This window comes from Oxyura jamaicensis, chromosome 3, assembly GCF_011077185.1.
Source record: "Oxyura jamaicensis isolate SHBP4307 breed ruddy duck chromosome 3, BPBGC_Ojam_1.0, whole genome shotgun sequence".
NCBI classification, from domain to species: Eukaryota; Metazoa; Chordata; class Aves; order Anseriformes; family Anatidae; genus Oxyura; species Oxyura jamaicensis.
In genome coordinates this window covers 67,630,794-67,654,116 of record NC_048895.1, presented here as the reverse complement: position 1 = coordinate 67,654,116, position 23,323 = coordinate 67,630,794, and the positions used below count along the sequence as shown (strand labels likewise).

Genomic DNA, 23,323 nt, shown 5'->3' with positions numbered 1-23,323 from the left:
GATGAATGTCATGGGATGATTCAATTGCTTAACAGCACTATTGCTTGCTAGAGCTATTTGCAACATGAGACCTCCTGCACCCCACCCCGGCCTCCAGCTGCCAGGCTGGAGAAGCATGACTTTTACAGTCAGAGCAACATCTTAGATACAGTATGGCACCTCAAAGGCCCGAGGTGCCTGTTTCAGCAAATGGTTCCATTGTCTTAAATTGCACTAAACCTGTATAATGGAGCTCCTGCCCAAAAGTCATGTCTCAGAGCCCCCTTTGAGATATAGGGAGAAAACATTAATGGAATTTAAAACCAAAAAAGGACAAAATACTTTTTTTTTTTTTAAAAAAAAAAGACGTATTTTATTTATTCACAGTACAAAAAATATTTTCGTTCCACGCCCCCGCAGTGTGTCTTGCACACACCCCTGGAACACTCACACCACACTTTGGACACCACTGTCTTCGACCTCATGCCCCACACTAACACTGACCCACCTCATAAGCACATTTGTGTTTACAGGTGGCGCATGTAGAGAAGCCAGCTAATTAAAAAGAAGTGCAGTAGCAAATTAATCCCTGGTGGAACAAACCATGCCCTGTGAAATCACTGAACTGTCTCTGTACTTTGCAAGTAGTTGCAGGAGAAGTTGCAGAAGATGTAACAGATATTTGATCAAATTTTGTAAAGAGATGGAGCATTAGCCATAGAGGTGATATATTTACAGAGGTAAATTTCAATAGGCACGCCAAAAAAAAGTAGTTTCACAGTATGTTTACCCACTACTTATTGACAGTTAACTATGGTAAATAGTTTGGTACAGGAAAGTGGGCACTACCTTGCAATTTAAGCAACTAAGAAAATACCGAATTATCTACTAAGGTGAGAACTCAAAAACTGAAGAGTTACAGATTGATCTGGACAGAAGTGTTTTGATGGAAGATCAAAACTACCGGTTAACGCCAGTGTCGTGCTTTTCCAGAGCCCCTGAAACTTAGTTCAAGGCATAATTTCAGTCTAGAAAATGTTAAGTTAGGATCACAGTCCATCCGTTTAATGTTTCACACCCAACAGATTCCAGAAAGAGGTAGTAAAGACATCCTTTAAGGAATCTTCTCTGATGTTAAGACCTGAGAAGCATGGCAGCGAGCCTAAAAAAAAAGTACAGGTAAGGGAGTGAGAAAGGAGAGAGAGTAGTTTAATGAACTAAATCACCATTTTAAACCATTAATTTGAAAAAGCTTACTGAAGTGTATTAATAAGGAGTTATATTCCATCTTAAATGTGATTTTTCAAGACAAAACTCAAAACAATTAATATTTTAAAATATAAATCAAACCTTTGAAAAGAAGAACCCCCACCCAAGCCCCACATGACACACTTCCTTAGTTACTGTGAGCTGAATTCTAATACTTTTGCCAGTAAGGGTAAGAGATAGTGTGCATCTTGCTGCTATTTCTGATGTGCTCAGGGACAGGAAGCACTTAGATGTGTCTCATTTCAATATACAGCTGTTAAAGACACTTCAGCAGGTGACTCAGTCAACAGTTATTTCACCATTTATACACAAAAAGTCTGTCCTAAAGTTTGAAGATGCTGAATAGTGCTCATAAGACACCACAGTCAGAACATGGCTCTAACAAACCAATTTATTAATGTAGGAAAGTGAAAATTTAAGAAAAAAATTACATCTGACATTCAGATGAAAGAACTTCAAGGTCTAAAGAACTTATGATGCCCAATGTGAACCATCTGGACAGGATTTATAACAAATATTGACAGCCTGAGTATATTAAGGTAATCAGAGCTGCATGTTGAATACTTTACATTCTAACTACTCTTAGAAAGCAGAAAGTACTAGTTCTATCACCCAAGACGAAAAGACATTGAGTGGTTAGGCTTCAGTATCCATGTGCCTTTTTCTTCAATTATCAAATGCTGATAGATGTCACACAGCTTTACAAAGTTGAAATAAAAACCCTGTGAATGTATTTTTGTACTATGAATTTTTCGTATTTACCTTATATGCCTATTATAAGCTATTTAGAATACTGTAAGGAAATGGAAAAAATGCCTAATTTACATATGCAAACAGCTGCAAGCTTCATAAGAGATTTATAAGCTGTCAGTTATATCAAGGTAGCACACATTTACATGCAAAACTGTTCTGTTCTGGATATCCTAATGATTACTCAATTAATGGAGAATATGCAGAAAGTAGTGGAGAAGAATGAGGAAACTGAGTAGGTGAAAAAAATCACCACGTGACCACACACACATTTGAGTCTGAAAGCGGAGATGCAGATTCTTGTACGTTTTCTTACAGAAACTATTTCTTGAAAAACTTACGGTTTTCTCTTCCAATGTGAGGATGCCATCTACAGCAACTATCTGGTACTGCTTTTCTTTTAAGCCACCCACAAATCTCCGAAGCAGTCTGAGACCAGTACCATCGGTGCTTTGTTTTAAGAGTTTCTGCATTTCTTGAGAAGGACATCCCGGGTCAAACAATAGTAAACATAAGGTTTTATTTTTCTTCTCTTCTATTCCTACAATAGTACAACTGTGACCTAATTTCAAAACAGATTTTCAGTATTTTAGACACACAAAATCCTATTTATGTGTTTGTAGCACACTACTTATTTTCAAATCAAGGAACATTTACTTGAAATTTAATAAGGTAATTGTAAGCATAGAGCAGATGTCAAAACGCTGAGATCCTGCTCACACCCAGCTTTTCTATCAGTAAAAATAGAAGCTTTTTAATGTTACATTTACTTACGAGAAGTTTAACAGTAAATAAAGCTAGGCCTCCGATTAAATGAAGAAGGAATGTATGATTCTGCTCTGAATTGCAGCACATGAAGATAGAGAATAGTAAGAAACCAGCATATTGTGATACTGACCTTGATGCTGCAAGTAGATAGGCGGTCTGGAAGTACACACTACCTTTGTACCACCTTCATTATCTGTAGAATAGTAGCGCAAAACCCACTCAAACAAACGAGGGTGCGTACCCATGGGACCAGTTGGTTTGTGAAAGTCAATAATTTGACACCTACAAAACATTTAAAAGAAAAACAACAGATAAATTTGAAGCAGGTTGTTTTTGTTTTAACACTTCAGTCCCTTTTTTTCACTTCAGTCCGTTCCTCCTGCATCAAGAATGCTTTGTGAACAACAGCAATTGCAGGTGACAAGCGGTCATGGTCACTATTTTTTTTTTTAATTAAATACAGGTATAGAAGACACATAAGTACTAAGCAATGTAGTATGTACTGTTCAAGACCACAGTATTTACTCTGGCAAAGAAATACTCTACTCTGTTTGCCTATTGAGCTTATGAAGTTTGTTTTAATTTTGGTATTTGATTTTTGTAGAATTACAGCACAGTGCCAAATTAAGAATTCTAAATACACAATGTGACTAGTTGAAATTCAGATTCTTCTTGAGACTAAACTTTGAGCAAAAGTAAGCTTTTAATCAATATCTGATTTTATGCCTATATGGCACAATTCCTCACCAAGTCTCAATGACCAAAACAGTTACTCAATGTATGTATCTGCTCAAGTAGTTACACAACTTCACACTGCACTAAATCTTACCTATTTACAGGCAGCTTAAATATAAAGCCACTACGATGGCTTCGGCTTAATAGTTTAATTCTTACCTTAATTTTGACCCTAAAAAGATACATGCTTAATTATCACTTAAAAACAACATCAGAAGAAGTACTACTTACTTGATCCTGAGACTGGTTAACAGTGAATAAATTTCACATGCTCCTATCCACGCCTTGGAACCACGTAATCGATTGTTGAAGTGAGATGCCCCATGAGGATCAAAGCCTTCTTTCCAGGCATCTTCAATCATGGACTGAATCTTCGGTATACTAGGAATTAGTGCAATATCTGAAACAGAAAGGCTTTTGAATTGTAGTAACAGTTGCTGAAATAGTTTATCAAAACCATCCAGCCTCTTGTATAAGAGGTAATTGACATTACAAAGATACACCCCCAAAAAACCCCAAAGGTTAAGCTTCAGCCACACAATGCCTTGCCAACAGTCAAGCCTTTGATTCTTTTCACAGTATGGTCTAGTGTTATAGGAAACATTTAATGGGTATCATTGACACTAGTAAGCCTTGCTGTATAAATGAAAAAGTAAAACAGCTCAATAGATTGTCATTGAAGACATGCAAGTACGCAGGATTTTTATGAATACCTCTCAAGCAGTCATTATACAAGCTGTTTTGCAGCAGGGAGGAAAGGAGCATTTGGAAATTCCTGTAACCACAACCCCAGCCTTTGTCACCCAAAGATGAGTGGAAGTGATCTACTCCTGCTGAAAGCCAAACACGTCTCACATCTTTGTTTTCGTTCTGATAGTACTTGCACAATGCTTCAATTACTCCTAGAAAAAAAAACAAATATAAAGTTTATCTGTAATAAAAATAGTTTGCTGGAAACAGATTACAACTAACTGAAATACAGTAAAAGCGGCTACGAATTTTAACAGCTAAACTAGGTTAGGAAGCAAAGGTACTAACCAGTAAACAAGCATATTCCCAAAGACAACCCTCAGGCAGTAAGATTTTCAACTTCTGATACATATTGCATTAGGGCTCTTAACTTGCTTCCAAGGTTCCGCAAGTCTTCAGGTTTGATAAAGGATTAAAAATATGTCAAACTTAAATTTAATTATTAAACAAAGTTGTCACAGATTAATATTATTTGCATCCTAATTCTAATCCTAAGTGATGAAATACTTTGTTAAAAACTGCTTTGGTCATCAGAAGCTATGACTAAAAGCTATATGCTTAGTTTCTGAAATGCATTTGTACCTGAGGTTTTTGTTTTCCCATCATCTATACCAACAGCCAAACTTTCCATCATGTCAGCTTTTCTCTTGTGATATTCAAAAGGCTGCATCCTTCCTCTATTAACTTCCCTTTCCATGTTCTTTAGGAATTGCTGCTTGTAGCCTCCAGAACCATCCAAGCCATACTGTCTCTGTTAGGGATAGAATGTGCATGATTAAAATCACATTTCAAAAATTCATGTTTAATGATATAAGAGGCTGCATGCACAATCAGTAGCAATGAAAAATAGTGAACAGTGAGACATAAAATCTTCAGATTTACGACCTTTTAGAGCTGAAGGCCAAACTTCACTCCTGAATAGAACTGCAGAATTAGGACAGCTAAACCAGAAAGAGCAGGCACATCTAGAGAGGTAGTGGAGTCTCCTTCTCTGGAGATATTCAAGGCCCATCTGGACGCCTACCTGGGCGGCCTGCTCTGAAGAACCAGCTTTGGCAGGGGGGGTTGGACCCGATGATCTTTCGAGGTCCCTTCCAACCCCTACAGTTCTGTGATTCTGTGATCTCTCTGCTCCCCCTTGAGCTGACAGCCATTGGCAGAGGCAGTCAATTACCAGGAGGTAGCAAGTGCAGAAACTCATGCTATCAGTGCTGTCAGGTAGGAGACAGAGGGAAGCTTGTGGTGTGGTACTCACTAAAGCAGGTGATGGTGCACAGAAAGAGGACAGCCAGGATGCTCAAGGGCTCAGGTACTCTGCCAGGTAATATACTCCAGGCTGTGCTGAAAGGCAGAGCATTAGAGCTGGGTGGGATGCAGTATGGGGTGGCAGGGTGCCTTGTGAGAGCAGTGCAGCACACACAGGTAGCACCTGGCCAAGGGTAGCAGTAAAGCCAAGGAGCTCAAGGTAGGCATGCCCCACACCACTTCAAGGGTTGCTGAGAATTTGCATTTGCCTGCAAGCCGCTCCTGCACCAACACTTCAGCACAGCCTGCCTAACTGCACAGGTGTGACCTAGTAATGCCATTCTTATTTTCATGTAATCCAGGAAACAAAACATAACAGATTCAACATGATCCGCTTCTAATGGCACACCTCTTCAGAATTTTACCATTTAGAAGCATTATGGTACCTGTAGCTTTTTAAATTCTTCCTTCTCTCGCTTCTCTTCTTCGAGTCTCTGCTTTTTATCTTCTTCATGTTGGAGCTGTTGAGCCAGTTCTAGATCTCTCATGTTTCCACCTATTCAGGAATAATGATCCAAGAACAGAGGCCTTGATCAGGAGGTTAAAAATGCTTTGATGGATCATTTATTTAAAGATTCTTTTCTAAGCAGACATAAACAAGGCGAACTAGGCACTACTTTTCAGAGAGGGATTCCACAGTGTATTGAGCAAGCAGTACTAAACACGACTGACGGCATTCAGTCTACTAAGACTCAGACTCTTGACTTCCACAAAATGTGTGCAGAGTTACAGGAGCTGTTGCTTGGCAAATAGTCCAAGTAACACTTCTACTATCAGGAAAACCTCTTTTGTTTATTACGTTTCACTTAATTATTAGCAAGAAATCCTAGTTTCTTGAATATCACAGACCTAGGATCCTTGTTAGCAACCTCAAAATGCAGTGACAAAAAGAAACAGGTTCAGAGGACTGGATAAGGAATCTCTAGGTTATTATTAGCCATGCAAATAAGGCAAACTGATTTTGATTCCTTTACCTTCTCACTATGACTACTGAGTCAGCACAAACATTTGTAGTAAAGAATTGAGGAAAAAAATAGACGTTTTCAAAAAGTATAGGTTTTAAACTCTTTACATGGGTATGTGCCACTCTAAACCCTATGTCATAGGATCGCAGAACGGTTTGGGTTGGAAGGGACCTTAAAGACCATCCAACTCCTTGCCATAGCCAGGGTCACCTCCCACCAGACCAGGTTGCCCAAAGATCCATCCAACCTGGCCTTAAACACTTTCCAGGGATGGGACATCCACAACTTCTCTGGAAAGTACGTACATAATCCTCCTACAGATCTAGGAAAATATATATAATATATACTATCTTTTACATATTTTCCACTCTAAGTTTTAGTTTTGTCTAACACTTAGTGAATTTACTTAACAAGCATGGATAGACATATTTGTGCATGTGTAGAGCACTTGGACAAGCAATAATACTTAGTATAAATTTCATTATGGGTGTTTTAAAGAAATGCTTAGTCTACATTTTGTATGAGATTCTATACTGCAACATGCAAACGCTGTAAATGCTTTCAAAGATTATCAAGCTTGTATCCTTTCACATACCTTCTGAAAAGCTATGTTCCTCTAGGTGTAAATCCACGTGTTCTTCAAGAAACTGAAGGTTTGTACAGGTAAGGCTGCATATTGGACATTCGTATAGCTGTTCATCTTTTCCTGTGTCTGAAAAAGAAATGCAGTTTCCTGCTTAATGCAATTCCTAGTTTTGTGTGGTTTTCTTTTTGAGAGAAAATCATCTCCCAATTGACATATACAGTCTAAAATAAATATACGGTAAGAAATTTTATGTTGCCATTGAAATTCCTCACAGAAAGGCAGCACATACCAAACAGCTATTATTGTTAACCATTTAACAACTCATAAATACCTGACAATTCTGAAAATGTTTTCCTTCTATTAATAAAGTTTTATCCGATTTAACTTACCACAGTCTTTATAATATTTTTATTAAGAAGTGCCTAGTCTGAATCGTCAAATCTTCAATAAAAAGATCTGTGCTGTTGATGGAAGAAAACTTGCTTACAACAATTTAATGTTAGCGTGATAATGGTTAAAATAAAATTAAATTAAATTAAAATAAAATAAAATAAAATGCTGTAATTCTTTGCTAATCTCCCTGGGTTTCCCCAAACAAATATTCCTTCTGCAGTTTTTGTATTATTGTTGAAGAACACCATAGAACAGTTAAGGTACAGAAGAACTTCTGGAGATCATTTAGTCCCTCAAATCAGGAGCTGAGATGTCATCAAGTTTTTCAGACAGTTACGGCACCTTTGGACAGGGGGTCTGAAGAAAATTCTCACAATACTTAAGGAAAAATACAGCGTTTCGAAAAATAACAGATTTTCCCAGTGCTGACTTTATCCTCAACAACACCCTTGCAGTCTCGCAATCAACGTCTGGTATTCCTGAATATTTCGGGGCTGGATCTTTCCAAAATCTCTACTTTAAACTGAAAACCGACAAGGGCTGTAGGCACCCCAGCACCCAGCCGGTTCCGGAGCCCATGCCCAACCCTCTCGACCCCACGGCCGCCACCACCTCCCTCACGCACACAGCCCCCAGCCACCTCCCTCTGCGGGATCCCCCCAGCCCCACCACCGCTCACCAGCACCGGGGGTACCCAGCAGCCTCCACCCGTGCGCCCCCGGCTCCTTCCCCGCCGCCTCCGGCCGGGCCGCCGCCGTGTGCCGCCGGAGCCCCTGGCAGGGCTGGCAGCGGGGGTGCCGCCGCGCCGCCTCGCAGGGCAGCGCCCGCCCGCAGCCGTCGCACACCAACATGGCGGCGGCCGCCACCTCACAGCCTCCCGCCCTGCCGGGGGCCGCCGTTCCCCACCGGGGCGGCCGAGCCCGGTGCCGCCTCCTCCTCCCGCCGCCGCGCAGAGCCTGCTGGGAGCGGCGGGGCCCGCCCCCGGGCGGGGCGGCGAGCGGCGGGGCGGCGGCCGCCATCTTACGCCGGGAGCCGGGCGCCGTTTCTCGCCTCGGGGGCGGCGGCGGGCGCCGAGGGTCTGCGCCTCGATGGGTGAGTGCTTCTGGTCAGGGGCTGCCCGGCCCCCTGACCGCCTCACGGGGCTGAAGGGCTTCGGTAGCTGCTGTGCTCCCCCGCCCCGGCGTCCTGCCGGTGGGGGACCCGGAGGCCGCCAAGAAGGGGGTGGCAGCGCCGGGAGGGGAGAGGGCGGCGGGGCTGAGGGAGCCTGGGCTCGGCCGGGAGGGGAGGGTCGGTGACGGGACGGTGCTGGCCGCGCACAACAGGTGGGCGAGGAGCGGGGTGCGGCCGCCGGGGGTCCCGTGCTGAGTGAGGCGTAGTTCTGCGGAGTCCAGGCGCAGGCTCCCACCTCGGTGCGGTGCTCCTGGAACCAGAGTAGATCGAGGGCCGCCCGACTCTCTGCTCTTCTAATTCCTCTACCAAAATCCTTGTGGGGCAGGGGTACGAAGCCATAACATCGCCAGCTTTTCCTTGCTGAGGACAGTTTTGATGGGAGCTGCCTTCTAGGTGTGCTTTTGTAACCCTTACAGAGCTGGAGAACTACAGTGCGTTACTTTTGATGCATTCTTCACGTTGGGTTCATTGCTTGGCCTGGCAGGTCTGCCAGCCCAGCCAAATCAGCAAGGTGCGAATGTGTGAGAAGGTTATGATTTTCAAAGCCAGTAGAGTTGCTGTAAAAATGCTCTTCTTGCTAAATTTGTAACACAAAAGTTACACGACAATTCCAAGAAAATTATTTTAACCAGTGGTATCGTGGTCCAGAGCTGGCAGCAGCTGGCCAGGCTTCTCGTTTGGGTGAAGCAGGCTGCCGAGTCCTTGGGTGTCACGTTGATGTCCGCCTAGGTCTGAGGGCTGTTTTCCTCCTGCAGCCTGTGTTTATTACTCAGCAGTCCTTCTGACTGCTGCTATTAAAAATAAAAAAAAAACAAATCTCATCGTGGAGGTTGACAGAGACGTGTGGCACAGCTCTAGAAGAGTAGTTAAGATATTCTTCTACATGTTGTCTTGTGAAAGAATTTCATACAACTGAGTTTGCTTGGAGCCTTGAATCATATTTTTGACAGTTAATTATTTCTCAGATGAAGGCTGCGGTTTTAGCTTTGAAAATTAGCACTGGGCTTTTAACGTTTTTTTCAGTCAGTTTGATCATCTGAGTGACAGGATCATGTTGCGTCACTTTTATCTTTCCACAACTGATATGTCTGAAATGATGGGCAGATTCCACTCCTCTTTATACATCAAAAGAGCTGTTAATTAAAATTAGTCTTTTTTTTTTTTTTTTCACTTAAAATTAAAAATGATATGCCTATCTGGGTGCTACTGACCCCCTTTTTTCTGTATTTTTTTCAGTGTACAGATTAAAAGGAGACTTAGCATAACCTTTAGATCCTGCTTTGTGTTTGTATAATTGGCATTAAAAATAAAAAGAAGCAGCAGTGCAGTGGGATGTTAAATGAAGCAGTAATTACTGCAGGTTTTCTACTAGGATTTGTCCTTGTTTTTGAATACACTTGCTGTCTACTTTCTAAGAGGGGAAAGCAAGTTCCTGTACTTGCTGACAGTGAAAGACAATGGTTCCATCAAATTTATGTCAAAACTTAGCAACATAGTGTTTTTGCTTTTACTCTGTTTGCTCATAAGTTCAGTAACTTCATCTTGTGGTAGTTTATGCCCTTTAATGAAGCATCTGATCGCTGAGATGACCTGCAATTTAATCTGCAGTTTAGAAATGACTGTCTAGGCAAAGATTTTTCTCTGATTTCTTTCTTAGAGATTTTTATTGATGAACTGGATATTGCCAACAGCTACAGGTGTACGTGTAGGTGTCACTAGATACTTTTGTAGCACAGGAGATGGCAGGTTTGCTTTTCAAGGTTTGGCCTTTTGAAGTAATTCTTGCTTTTTAATAGACAACATGTCAAGCCCGGGGAAGGATAACTTCAGAATGAAGAGCTACAAGAATAACGCACTTAATCCTCAAGAAATGCGAAGACGAAGAGAAGAGGAAGGAATCCAGCTTCGGAAACAGAAAAGGGAAGAACAGGTAAGCACCTTGATGAGCTGTTGAAGTTAAATTCACGTATGTGAAAGGACTTGACTAGATGCCTCCAGGGCATCAGGTTAAATGCCTGTTTTCCGTGCATTTTGGGGAGCAGCAGGCACCTCTCAGTAGCATCATAAAGCAAAAACATTGAGCAAGCCTTTTAAGTCACAAGGACCCACAAGGAGATACCTGTGTCTTAAATTTAATCTCTAGTCTAAGTTTAAACATGTAGGACTGGGCTGAAAGATACCTTTATATCTAATAAGGATCAGAAAACCTGCATTCTATTCTAGAGTTTGGACCAAAGATGTACTGCTAGGGGTGAGAGGAGCTTTCCTTTGAAGCTGTACTTCAGGTTGCTTAAGAGCTTTTATGCAGTAGCCTAGTAAAGTGGCCAACAAATAGCGGTCTCTGGACTCTTTCTTTAATATTTGCAGTTGTCCTTACTGAATTGTTAGTGATCTGAGTACATGGAGCATTGTATCATGTCGTGGTTGGTGGTAGTTCCTTTTCCAAAATGTTTAGTCATTTGTTGGCTGGAAAGTAAGGAATACAGTTTGTTTTTCTGCTTGGTTTAAAGGGGCTGACTCTTGTCTCCCACCACCTAGAGAGTGTCCCAGGCACTGACCTACAGTCTCCTCTGAGGTGGGAATGCTTACCTTTTTCCTGTGAGAGTGGTGCTACTGCATGGAAAAAGAGTTTATATTAGTTGGGTCAGAGAGGTAAGAGAAGGAAGTAGTATCCTACTGGAGTATTTACCTGTGAATGAATTTATCTGAATTGCAGTTTCTGGTGAAAATTTTGTGTACTTTGTAATAAATACTCCATAGCTGAATAAGCTATATATATAAAGGGGTTGTTTCCCATGCTGGCTTTTGTAACAGTGAGAATACCTTAATTTTAATCGTTAGACTGGTGTTGTCAGCAGTTTTTGCACTGTCGGGAACAAGTTTATGCAGGGAAAAGAGACTGTTTTGCTCCAGTAGTTTTGCTCCAGTAAAAGTTATAAATTGTAGATAGACCATGTTCCTAAACAAAAAACCAGTTTATATGTTTCAAGCAAGATCTTGCTTGTCATTGCTGAATGTTAGAAAGAACAGCTGGTCTTCTAAAAGAGGAATATTGTTTCTTCTTCCATTTGTGGGTTTAAGTGTAATTAAAACTTGTTTGTGTCCAGGACTCTGCAGTTGTTTAGTGCCTAGGTTTAATGCCTAGGTTTGTGCCCAATCCAGAAATGTGTTGAATGAGGGAGATAATGCTTTGTTTTGGGTTCTTGTTTGTATAGCTAGATGTAAATGTGGAGCTGCTTATTCAATTTTGGGCAGATGTGACAGACGAAATGTAGGTATGTATAGACAACTTTGAGGACAAAATGTTCTTCAGAACTTAGTAGGAGGTTTCATTATTCTGCTTAGAGGTGAAATCTGAGACACTCCATGGATTGAGATTCTCACCTTTATTTTTAAGGATACCAACATCATATTCTTAGAATTGTTGATTATTATAGACTATAAGTGTAGTAGTGTATTCAAGACTAAACAAAATAATAAATAGGTTTGGTTTCTGGAAGAAAACAGGGTAATGAATGCTATGTTTGCATGCCAGAAAATGATGAGGCATTCATTAAGTATATAGCCTGTTAAATACTACAGTGCAGGTATGTATTTTGAGCATAGTCAGTTCATGAAGCCAAAGTGATTTTTGGACACAAAACATTTAAGGTTACGTAATTTGAAAGTTCACCTCAAAACTACACCATGTTTTCTTCCAGCTATATTAAAAGTGTTTATTTTTTTCTAAAGTTGTATACTAGGTGTGGGTACCTAGGTACATAGGTTTTAGACTTTCTGTTGAAGGAGAGGGAATGCAGTGTGCTGAAACACAGACTTTGGCTCTGTGATGATGATTTCAGCCTATGAACTAAGTAGCTTGTGGAATAAACACTATTTTCTGCTTAAATATAAATGCTGAATTATGAGGGGTAAAACAATGGAAGACCTGTATCTTGCCTGCTGGAATTAGAGAAGCTCTTAGTCATATGGTCTGAACTTTTGGGTAGACCTGTGTCTATCAGGAGTTGGACTCGATGATCCTTGTGGGTCCCTTCCAACCTGGGATATTCTATGATTATTTTTCTTACATTTGAGATATTTATAGATCTTTTCTAATTAAAAAATAACTTTAGTTTCTGAGGGTTTCCCTGGAGGGTTACAGTGCTGTTTATGAATAGTAGTGTTTTTCTCCGTTATATTCTTCAAACTTTACTGTACTTACCCATTTGTGTGGATGAGTAGGAAGGTGAGTAGTTGAAACACTGACTAGTATTGGTGAAAACATTTGTTCAAGTATGTCATCAGTACCCTTTCTATGCTAAGTTTTGATATATTCCCAACATTTTTTTTCTTTGTTTAGTTGTTTAAACGCCGAAATGTTTCTCTCCCTGGAAATGAAGAATCTATGGTAGAAAGTCCAATTCAGGATCCTGATGTCAGTTCTACTGTACCTATTCCAGAGGTAATTACACTAGAATAAGTTTAGAGTATTAGCTATTTATGTGCTTAGTACTAGACCTGAGGAGTCCACCTTTCATTTCTAGGAAGAAGTTATTACGGTAGATATGGTGCAGATGATTTTCTCAGATGATCCTGATCAGCAGCTCACAGCAACTCAGAAATTCAGAAAATTGCTATCTAAAGGTATGTAAACATTGATTTTTGTTTGTTTATTTCTATGTTGTTGTTATGAATTTTAGTCACGTAGAGTCAGTTAACATGTGGTTTTGTTTCTCTTTAAAATAGAGTTTGCTGAAGCTTCAAGTGTTGTTTATAGCAAAACAGTAACAAATCCATTCAAACCTAATGGCTAAATACAAAAAGTTTCATTAGAATAATGTTAAGTGTTTTTTTTTTTTTCAGGCAAACTAGCTAAAGCAAGGATGTTTTGATTAAAGTGTCCAGGGCAGTAACTAACTGCTCACTAACATCACTTACAGTGCTTGTCTCAGTAGTTGAATTTCTGATTCTAGTTCTGTATTTGAGGGGGTAAAAGTGATATGGCCTTTCAAAGAACGGTGGTACTTTTGTTGTTGCTGTTGAAATTCAAAGCATTAAGTAGACCAGCAGTCTTTAATGTTGGTATTTGTACAGTTTGCTGTACAAGGTTATGTTTGTTCATATAAAGTAGTATGTAACAGTAACTGTTCTGCTGATCTGAGTTGACGGATGATTGAAGGAACAGTGTTGTGACAAGCTATTACCATGCCAATGGGTAATTGTGTTACTATTATTATACACAATAGGGTGTTTACTGAATTATAGCACTGTATGGAGATGATCCAGCAGTCTTCTGAAGCCACAAATATAGTTCCTTCTTTTGAGATTAAAATGATTGCTAAAACATTTATGGTAAGAACTTCCTGAGAATCATATTCTTGCTTTGTGTTGTACTGAAAAAGTAATATCTGTGGTCTTTTTCATTAGACTTACTCAAATATGTTTCTTTTTGTCTATAGAACCTAATCCACCCATAGATGAAGTCATCCAAAAACCAGGAGTAGTACAGAGATTTGTGAAATTTCTAGAGAGGAATGAGAATTACACACTGCAGGTGAGTTTGGCTGGTACTAATTTATGGTTTGGAATGGGATTAGAAACCCTCAGAACAATTTTGGAAAGTGTAACTAAATTTAATTATTTTTGTATATCAAAGCTGTAAGTTTTAGTTGTATGAAGTGTTAATTATTGCCACTGAAATTGTGGCCCAAATCTTGTGAATTTCACAGTAGTCTTTAGGGTGACATATTCAGCTGGTCAAATCTTGGATGTGGAAAACAGTCTTTGTTCAAGATAGTGGTGTATCGAGAGCATCAGCGTTGATGTGAGTGGAATCTGTTTTGTTCTGTGTTGGGTATAGTGTAGTACCTTTTTTCTTTCATGAAATTTCAGCTGTAAAAATACATGAAACCAAAAGGTTAAACTCGTAGAAGAAAAACAAATAACGTGTGATAGGACTAACTAGTAATTGCCTGTTTCTGGTAGCCAACTAAATGGCACTTAGGCCTTGTACTCATTGATATTAGAACAATTAATTCAACTGTATGTAGCATAAACAAAAGGAATTTGTACCAGTTAATAGAGATTATTTTCTTCTATGGAAACTACCATAATACTAATAACTGCATTTCAGTGGAAAGGAAAAAAGTTAGAAAAGTCATGTCTGCAACTCTCACGTCAAGCTATTTTCAGTGAATTTATTTATTTTTAATGCTGAGTTGTTTGAGATGGTATTCTTTCTGCTCCTCAACAGTTTGAAGCAGCTTGGGCTTTGACAAACATAGCTTCTGGAACTTTTCTACACACCAAAGTTGTAATTGAAACTGGAGCTGTTCCAATTTTTATTAAGTTGCTTAGTTCAGAACATGAAGATGTCCAGGAGCAGGTAACTGTTTCCTTTCAGTGTTTTATAACTATAAAATTCATTTATGAATCTTTTTTTGTCTGGCTAAAGAGGTCTTGAGTCTCATTTAACTACTGATCTGGCTCCAGAAAGATAGGAATTCACCTTCAGTGTATTTTTTTCCCTCATGCTATTTTTTTCCTGTTTCTTTCAAGTCTATTTGAACCTGTTTTTATGTTACTGAATACTTTCAAAAGCACCTCGCTTGTCTTGTGCTATTTATATAGGCTGAGAGGATCTAAAACACTGAAATATAAAACATGTAGTAGAAAACAATGTTTGTGGATTTTTTCTAAGTTTCCATGCAGCTTAATTTCTTAATGTGGGCCTGCCTTATTGTTTTAGTCTTCATTAATCTCTTCCTATTTTTTTGCTTGCTTGTTTTTCTTTTTCTGTTTAAGAGAGGTTGCAACTTACTGGCTTTTATTTAGTGTGGGTTTGGAATGTTTGAAAGTTTGAGGAAGCTAGCAATTTAACTTTTTTTATTCCTTAAACATTGTGTGCAGCTTTGAGCCGGTTTTAGTACATCAGTGAATGCATACTGAGCAAATGTAACTATTAAAAAGGGTTTACATATGTTTTTTATCGAAAAACATCTAAATCAGTGTACTTTCATAATGGAAGACTTTGTTTTCTTGAAAGCGTAATTTCAAACGTAGATAATCTACGTTTTTTGTGAACTTACAGAAAGTCATATATAAATCAGTAGTCTTCTGAAATTTTATAGTCAGAGTGATACTGCTGAATTTTATGATTCCATAGCATTTGCTGTAAAAATACTTAGATTATTTGTAAATGTTAATTTGCAAGCGTGTATAAACTCACTTGGATGCTTTACTTTTTAAGGCAGTGTGGGCTCTTGGTAACATTGCTGGTGATAATGCAGAGTGCAGAGACTTTGTTTTAAACTGTGGAATATTACCACCCCTGTTGGAGTAAGTATTTTAAATTGTTACTGATATTGGTAATGGTAAACTTCAACCTAAAACTTGAAAACACTAAGGTTTTTTGCTAAATTGAGAATATTTCTCTTTTTACTTTATTTCTATGAGATAATCCAAAATGAGACATGTCTCCTTTTGGATTATCTGAGCTTCATGTATATCTTTAATTCATCCATGACTAGAAGCTTTCAAATATTTGCAAAAAGAGAATAGTTTTACATCATGGATATGAAGTTTCTGTGATGTGTGGAACTCTTTCAGAGTCCTGGATTTATTGACTGGGAGAGAGGTGGTGGTTTAAGTCATACTTAAATGTGTGTGATTCCAGCTGGTTGTGCAGTAGGCTGTCCTCCTTGGCTTCCCTACTCTTGTCCAATAGCTCCAAACCCCTGTCTTGCTGTCTTTTTGGCTGTTGAGATGAGTTGGGCAGACTAGTTGTTACATGAGCTGTGTTCCACTAGAAGATTTCACTAGGAATATTGTTCCAGCATTTACTGTGCACTTATAACGGGATGTAAAGGAGCTTCATTGAAGGGAAAAACTTGACCCAACACAAATACTGTTCAATTTATTCTTGCTTGAAATAGTAAGCTGCTGTAAAACATTTGTAAAATAACTTAAAATTATGTAAGTATCTTCCTCAAGGACTTAAGGGTTCAAAGATTTTAGACAATTTGGTATGTATCTGAAAGTGAACCTGATTTTTCAGGTATTGAATCTTTCATTGTTTATTCAGCAAAACCAGTAAAATGTTAGTTTTTTTGGTGATCTTTTAAGTTCTAATATTTTATGAACCCTTTTAAAAATTATTAATTGCATCCTCTGAATGAAACATCAAAGTTAACTTGAAGGTGTATTGTGTTTCCAGATTCCCTCTCTGAAAAGATTAAACGATTTACCATATGAGCAGTGCTTTGCTTTATATGCATATATACTCGATTTAGGAATGAGGTGTCTATGCAAAATATTCAGTCCCTTCTAAGAGAATACTTGCATCATGTCAGCTATGAAGAGAAACAAATTGAAAATAGTACCCAATAATAGAATTTTTTTTCCTGTTATGAGGCATGGTTGGTAATAATAGAAGAGAAAAAGACATAACTTTTCAATGAAAAGTGACTTTTTATTTATTTTTTCGTTAATATTATTGCATCTCTTTGGCAGACTGTTAACAAATTCAAATCGTCTTACAACAACCAGAAATGCAGTCTGGGCTCTCTCAAATCTCTGTAGAGGAAAGAATCCACCTCCAGACTTCAGTAAGGTATAATGAAGTACTCATTTCAAGAAATCAGAAAAATGAAGATTTATGCTTATAATATGTAATACACACAATCTTTGAATCTAGATATAGACTTGATTTTATCTCTGTAATGTGATCGCACAGTCTTGTCCATCTGTTGTATTTGCACGAAATCATCTACTTTGACACCTGTCAGGCAAAAAAAATAAACTACTTAAAAGCCTGAGATTTTACTTAGTCAGATGCAGGTAGTCATTCACTGGTATGAAATGATGGACAAGTAATAAATACAGTGAGGACCAAACCCCTTTGAGCTGTGTTTTCTCCAGATCTTTTTAGAGGATGCATTATAATGGAAGCTTTTATTTTTTATTAATTTTATGGTTGTTTAATAAGATGTGAGTTCATGCTGCAGAAATAAAGTTTTTCTTGTAGTCGACAGAGCAGAAAATTAAGTGAATTCAGGCTACTACGATAGAGGTCATTTGCCTATATGCTCTCCCCTTCATTTCCACCTCTCCAGTTAGAAAAGACAGTAATGTAGAGACTAGGAGGGGTATTAGCTTCTTATTTTGAGTATGAAATTAACTTCTGGTAATGTTAATGACAGTAAAAGATGGAATTGAACATGAGATACTGTGGTAGATTAGGCCAATATTAAATAGTCATTAAAGGTAATTTGGAGAGAACGTGTTGAAACCTGGGGAATAGCGATTACTGTTATTGCTACTTAAAAATTCTTGGAGAGAGGTTAACAAGAAGGAGATTTCTGATGTCAATTAATCACTTCACTATTGGTCTACCCAATTTTTATATCCGTAAGTAGTGTTTAATTCAGTAGCAAAAAGCAAGGTGTCTTGCTGCTTAAACCATTTCAATGTTGGAAAGAGGATACCCTGTAGTTAGCTGCTAGTAAGAATAACTTCAATACCACCAGCTGGGCACATAAAGGAGGCTGAATTGTATAACAAAGGCAAGGTAAAGAATTAAATTCTACAAAGAATGTGAGATTCTTCATCTGCACAGCTGAAACTTGTCAGGTTTCAGCTGGTAGTAACATGGTCTGGTTTAGTTCATAATGTTTGTGTGGAGGACATGAGGGTCAGAGCTCACAGTTGAAATGAGGTTAGCCATAGCTTGTTTGATATGTTCCAGTGAATGTTGATTTTACTCTAAGATGCTTTATGTTAAAACAACTGTAAACCTCTGGTACTTCTATATCAAAAAGCATTTTTACCGTGAATTTCTATTCTCCAAGTGATTTTAAAAAAGGATCAGTAATTCCCGATCATCTAGTTACATGTAAAAGCATATAGGCTGTATTTTAAGCTGCGCAATTATCCTAATGTAGTATCTGTGTAAGTAAGTAGGCTCTTAAAAATTTAGCCAATCCACCAATTTGAACTGGTGACCTTGTTTAATCAGGATGTTTCACCTAGGTCCTAGTTCATTAGAGAACTCGTGCTGTGGCAGTAAATAGTTTTGTAGTTATTACTTTTCAGAATGTTCTCTGAAAGATGAAAAATATAAAAAACTGAATTTTGCAACATTTTTCTTTAACCTAGGTTGCTCCTTGCTTAAATGTTTTATCAAGACTGTTGTTTAGCAGTGACCCGGATGTATTAGCAGATGCTTGCTGGGCCCTCTCTTACCTTTCAGATGGACCCAATGATAAAATCCAAGCTGTTATTGATTCTGGAGTGTGTCGAAGATTGGTAGAGTTGCTGATGTAAGTCCCCTCTTCACTATTAACTGTCCTATAGTGCTGTTAATATTAAGGAATTCAAACTGAGTTTTGTTTTTTCACCTCAAGTTTGAATTTATTTCATGAGGCATAAAGAACTTGATTTCAGCCTGACACCTTTTCACTTGCTTGCTAGGTTGCCTGACTCCTAGAGATTTGCCAGAAATTGACAATGAAAAAATGCTTTCTCTAAAGTAGTCCTTTATATTTCTGAAAAAAATAATTCTTCCACATAATTTGATTTATGTGGAAGAATAGAAAGGTGACAACTAAAGATGAAGCTTGAATTGTAACTAAATTTCTCAGCTCAAGTTTTTTAATGTTGTTGTATTTTGTTTCCTTACCTTTCTAGGAGATGTAGTTGAAAGAATTTTTGAACTCACAAAGTCCAGAGGCAGGCTTGTGCTGCTTTTGAACTGTTCCAGTATGTTTGTTTTCCTAGAAAGGGAGACTAAGTTCCTGTGTTCACATGGAGACTACAGACTAGGTCAGAGATGGTAGTTCCCAACGCTGACAGTTGAGCACAATTCCCTGTGAAAAGCTCAATTCTACAGCTGTCAGGAGAGGGCGAGATTGCTTTCTCTTGTGTAGATGGTGTAGGACAACTGAATAGGTTTCCTTCCCACACAAACCATGTACTTGAATGTAGGAATGGGGGCTTCAGATACTGGCTTCTAGGGTTATTGACATATGAAAGGGGAAAGTTCTCTTACAAAAGAGGGCTGCTAAGTTTTAGTATACACCTATTTCTGTGGATGGTGCAGGTTCCGGTATTGTATTCAATAATAATTGAGCTGGGTGAAGTGAGTCTGGCAGACAGATAGATTACTCTAAGTTATGTCGTTTCATAGAGATGCCCTTTCTTTGAATCAACATCTGGTTATATTTCTTAAACGTGGTTAAATAGGATGAAATAATGTTTTTTTCTCCATAACTAAAAATTTAGTACCTGAAGTAAACGTTTGTTCACTGAAAATGCAAAATTATACTGTAGCACTTGGTAATACCAAGCAATATTTCTCTCCAGGCATAATGATTACAAGGTGGTATCCCCTGCATTAAGAGCAGTTGGAAATATTGTTACGGGAGATGATATCCAAACACAGGTAAGACTAGTTCATTAAAGAAAAATGAGTCAGCAGGAAGAAAAATGGTTACAGATCTTGGTATAAATTATTTTTTAAAAAGTTTGCAATAAAATACACACCTAATACAGCTATTTGTGTGCATCAGTGAAGAAAGCTCTGTCCAATTTATACTATTAATTTGGCAGTCAGTTTGGACTGGTATTTTAATCATTAAATTACTGCAAGAATGAACATTTTCTTAAAGCATTGTGTGTAGTAGATTACTTCATTCCTGTATGCAACATTGAATGCTGATTTCTGTTAATAAGGAAAGTATTTTTTTTTCCCTTAGTTGGGATTCAATTATCTATTCTAGTTCCCTTTTTCAAGTATTCAAATGCAGTTAAAGTTCTCATTTTTGTAAGCAATACTCGTACTCGATTTGTCCATGAATTTGTAAGTGTGATACATGATATCTATTTATATGATAGACCAGTTGATGCAAGTTGTTATAAAAGTTTATTTTTTAATCTTAAAAAATGGAATTGTGTTTGAAGCTATGCAGGAAAATTACAAAGGTCACATTTTGAAAAAAAATATTGTGCTTAAAAGGCTTATAGTACTGGAGTAGAGGGAAAACAATGAAATCAGTTAATTACATAATTTACTGTAAGCAGTTTGGGAGTGACTTAAATAGAAAATATCTGTTGCTCTAAAAACAAGTGAGTAAACAACTGAACAAATTAGATCTACAGTTCTCAGTGGTGTTAAAATTCATACTCTAGTCTTAAACTCTTATTGTAGCCTTCTTGTCTTTATTCTTCTGGTGTTAACTTAGTTGAGGGCAGATTCTTTCAAGATACCTAAACAATTGGTTTGTCTATTCAAACACTACAGTATGTATTGAGCATTTTAATTTGCAGGATGTTATCTTTCATGTTTCTGGGTAGTGTAAATGTGTTGCAAAATATGCTTGTTTTGAAGTTATATCCATAAATTGATTTTTTTATATGTGCATATACATATATGCATACAAAACAATTTTCAATTCTCAAATCGTTTTAGGTGATTCTAAACTGCTCTGCGTTACCCTGTCTCTTGCACTTGCTTAGTAGTCCCAAGGAATCCATTCGGAAAGAAGCATGCTGGACTGTTTCTAATATTACTGCAGGAAATAGAGCTCAGATTCAGGTATAGTTTGTAAATTAATAATTTGGGTGGTTTTGTTTTCATTTTACTAGTTCACTTAATTTTCTTTCGGAAGGAGAAATGAATAGATAACACATGGACTATATTAGTTGTTTTAATCCTAATTGTCTATAATTTTTTGTAACTTTTAAATGTTTTCTTTTTAATTTTGAATTAGTTACGGGCAACTTCACAAAATAATCCTTCAAAAACAGCTGTCATGATATGTACTAGATAAACTGATTCATTTCTCTCAAAGGGATGTGGTTGACGCTTATAAAGCAAATAAATGGATACTTAACATATTGTGCTCGACTTGCTATCAGTAGTTGCTGTTTTTCCCTGTGAGTGCATCATCTAATGGTGTATTCTATTTAATTTTGTTATGCATCGTAATATACCTGTTATTAAAGTAATAGGCAATTTTTCTTGTTAAAAAAAATTGAAACATTTCACTGGACTAGTTTGTGCAAAAAGGATAATTCTACCAATTCCACCCATTTGGAAATGATGAGCATTTGGCTCAAACTGGACGATGTCATCAGTACTGAATTAACTTGTGGTTAACTCTGAAATCCTGACTGTTTCTCCAGGTGCCTGGAATTTCCTGAAAAAGGGGTTCTGTTTGACAAAAATGATAAATCAGAATTTGCATACACATTTCAATATGATTTGTTTTATTCTCCTTGAATTAGAGGAAGATGTTAATTCTTGATGTCAGTTAAAATGCTGTACAGTCTCCAATTACAGAAATGGTCTCCTGTGGAGATAGCACAAACCTAAATAAAATGGCCACAGTGAACTTTTGCTGAGATCAAGTGAGGCTTGATCTCCAATTCAAAAACTCAGATTTAGAGCTTATGCCACATGATTTTTCAACAGGTCTATCTAGTAAAAAGGTCATCAATTGTTCATCAAAGAGAAATCAACAAGTTACAATGATAGAATAGTTAGAATTTTGGTTTAGCATTTCTAGCTGGTGTGGTGCCTTCTAACAAAACAGTGTTTCCTTTGCTATGAAGAGGCATTACTTGCTTCTGTAGTGAGGATATTGATCTTCTTGCCCTGTGTATACTCAATCTTTACTAATTATTATTAAACATCCTCATTTCATCTCTTAGGCTGTTATAGATGCAAATATTTTTCCAATATTGATTGAAATTCTTCAGAAAGCTGAATTTCGCACCAGAAAAGAAGCAGCATGGGCCATAACTAATGCAACATCAGGAGGAACCCCTGACCAGATTAGGTAAGATTGTGTGTGTTGCTATTTTTCTCTGCCTAAGTACCTCTTCTGAGGTACTTCTCGTTCTGCAATTGAATCCTGACCAACAGAGCAACAAAAACCTGAAAACAACTTTTACTTCTTGAAGTTCTGTGTGTATTGACTAAACACATAGAAGCTCAGAAAGATAAGTGGAGTATATGTAGTAAAATTGATAACAAATTGACTGAAGCTGTTTGGTTTCAAGGGTATTATGCCTAAGGCCTTCATGGAGTTATTTTAGAGTTTATATTATGTTGTCAGACACAATTTCAATAGTTAATGAACAGTTTCAGTGTTTGGAAATGGAAAGCCTTGGGAGAGTTGTTTAGACAACTTGTGCAGTTGGATTGCATTTCTCCATGGAGAGACTTCAGTAATTTTAGTGGTTTCTTTGTGCACTCTAAAGTCACTGTCAACATTACATTAAAGCAGATACCTACCTTTTTTCCAAAATGGAGTTTAATTAAAATTCTACTCTCTACAGCTATTAAAAATACTACAGAGTGGTTTTCTTGAATAACTGGAATAAAATGCTCTCTGGTTTCTCTGAATGCCATTAAAATACTAACCAATTTGAATCAGTAGTTGATTTTGAAATGACAGTATAAAATATTAAAATTTAAAAGCCTGAAAGTCCAGTTACAAATATGCACATCGATTTTTCCCATTAGGATAAAGTAGAATATTAATTGTATTTCAGACTAAGGTTTTAGATATTTTTTTTTTTTGATAAAATGATAACCAACGTGTGTGATAGAATGGCATATCAGAATAAAAGCACTGGTTTATCAGTCCTTTCTAAAGTCACTGTCAAC

General features: G+C 37.8%; 2 protein-coding genes across 2 annotated transcripts in view; one reads left to right on the top strand and one right to left on the bottom strand.

Moving 5' to 3' along the window:
* Window positions 1-337: 337 nt before the first annotated feature.
* Window positions 338-8,542, bottom strand: ZUP1 (zinc finger containing ubiquitin peptidase 1). The gene is made up of 9 exons (XM_035322935.1): window positions 8,180-8,542; window positions 7,117-7,233; window positions 5,943-6,052; window positions 4,834-5,002; window positions 4,215-4,403; window positions 3,733-3,901; window positions 2,897-3,048; window positions 2,340-2,560; window positions 338-1,141 (listed from the first exon to the last, which is right to left on the bottom strand). Exons 1-9 carry the CDS (start codon window positions 8,517-8,519, stop codon window positions 1,094-1,096), a joined length of 1,515 nt encoding a protein of 504 aa, XP_035178826.1. The 5' UTR covers window positions 8,520-8,542; the 3' UTR covers window positions 338-1,093.
* Window positions 8,464-23,323, top strand: part of KPNA5 (karyopherin subunit alpha 5) — an 18,885-nt gene continuing 4,025 nt past the window's right edge. Inside the window, exons 1-12 of the mRNA XM_035322936.1 lie at window positions 8,464-8,592; window positions 10,467-10,600; window positions 13,013-13,114; window positions 13,197-13,296; window positions 14,112-14,206; window positions 14,906-15,037; window positions 15,902-15,990; window positions 17,164-17,263; window positions 18,808-18,971; window positions 20,014-20,092; window positions 21,119-21,244; window positions 22,363-22,490. Coding sequence (XP_035178827.1) covers window positions 8,589-8,592; window positions 10,467-10,600; window positions 13,013-13,114; window positions 13,197-13,296; window positions 14,112-14,206; window positions 14,906-15,037; window positions 15,902-15,990; window positions 17,164-17,263; window positions 18,808-18,971; window positions 20,014-20,092; window positions 21,119-21,244; window positions 22,363-22,490 — 1,253 coding nt within the window. The 5' untranslated portion in view covers window positions 8,464-8,588. The remainder of the gene's footprint in view (window positions 8,593-10,466; window positions 10,601-13,012; window positions 13,115-13,196; window positions 13,297-14,111; window positions 14,207-14,905; window positions 15,038-15,901; window positions 15,991-17,163; window positions 17,264-18,807; window positions 18,972-20,013; window positions 20,093-21,118; window positions 21,245-22,362; window positions 22,491-23,323) is intronic.

Coding starts and splice junctions, on each gene's coding strand:
- ZUP1 (XM_035322935.1), bottom strand. CDS start 8,519: ATGGCGGCCGCCGCCCCGCCGCTCGCCGCCCCGCCCGGGGGCGGGCCC. Junction 5,003..5,942: donor AAGAATTTAAAAAGCTACAG/GTACCATAATGC, acceptor TATCCCTAACAG/AGACAGTATGGCTTGGATGG. Junction 1,142..2,339: donor TCACATTGGAAGAGAAAACC/GTAAGTTTTTCA, acceptor CTTTTTTTTTAG/GCTCGCTGCCATGCTTCTCA.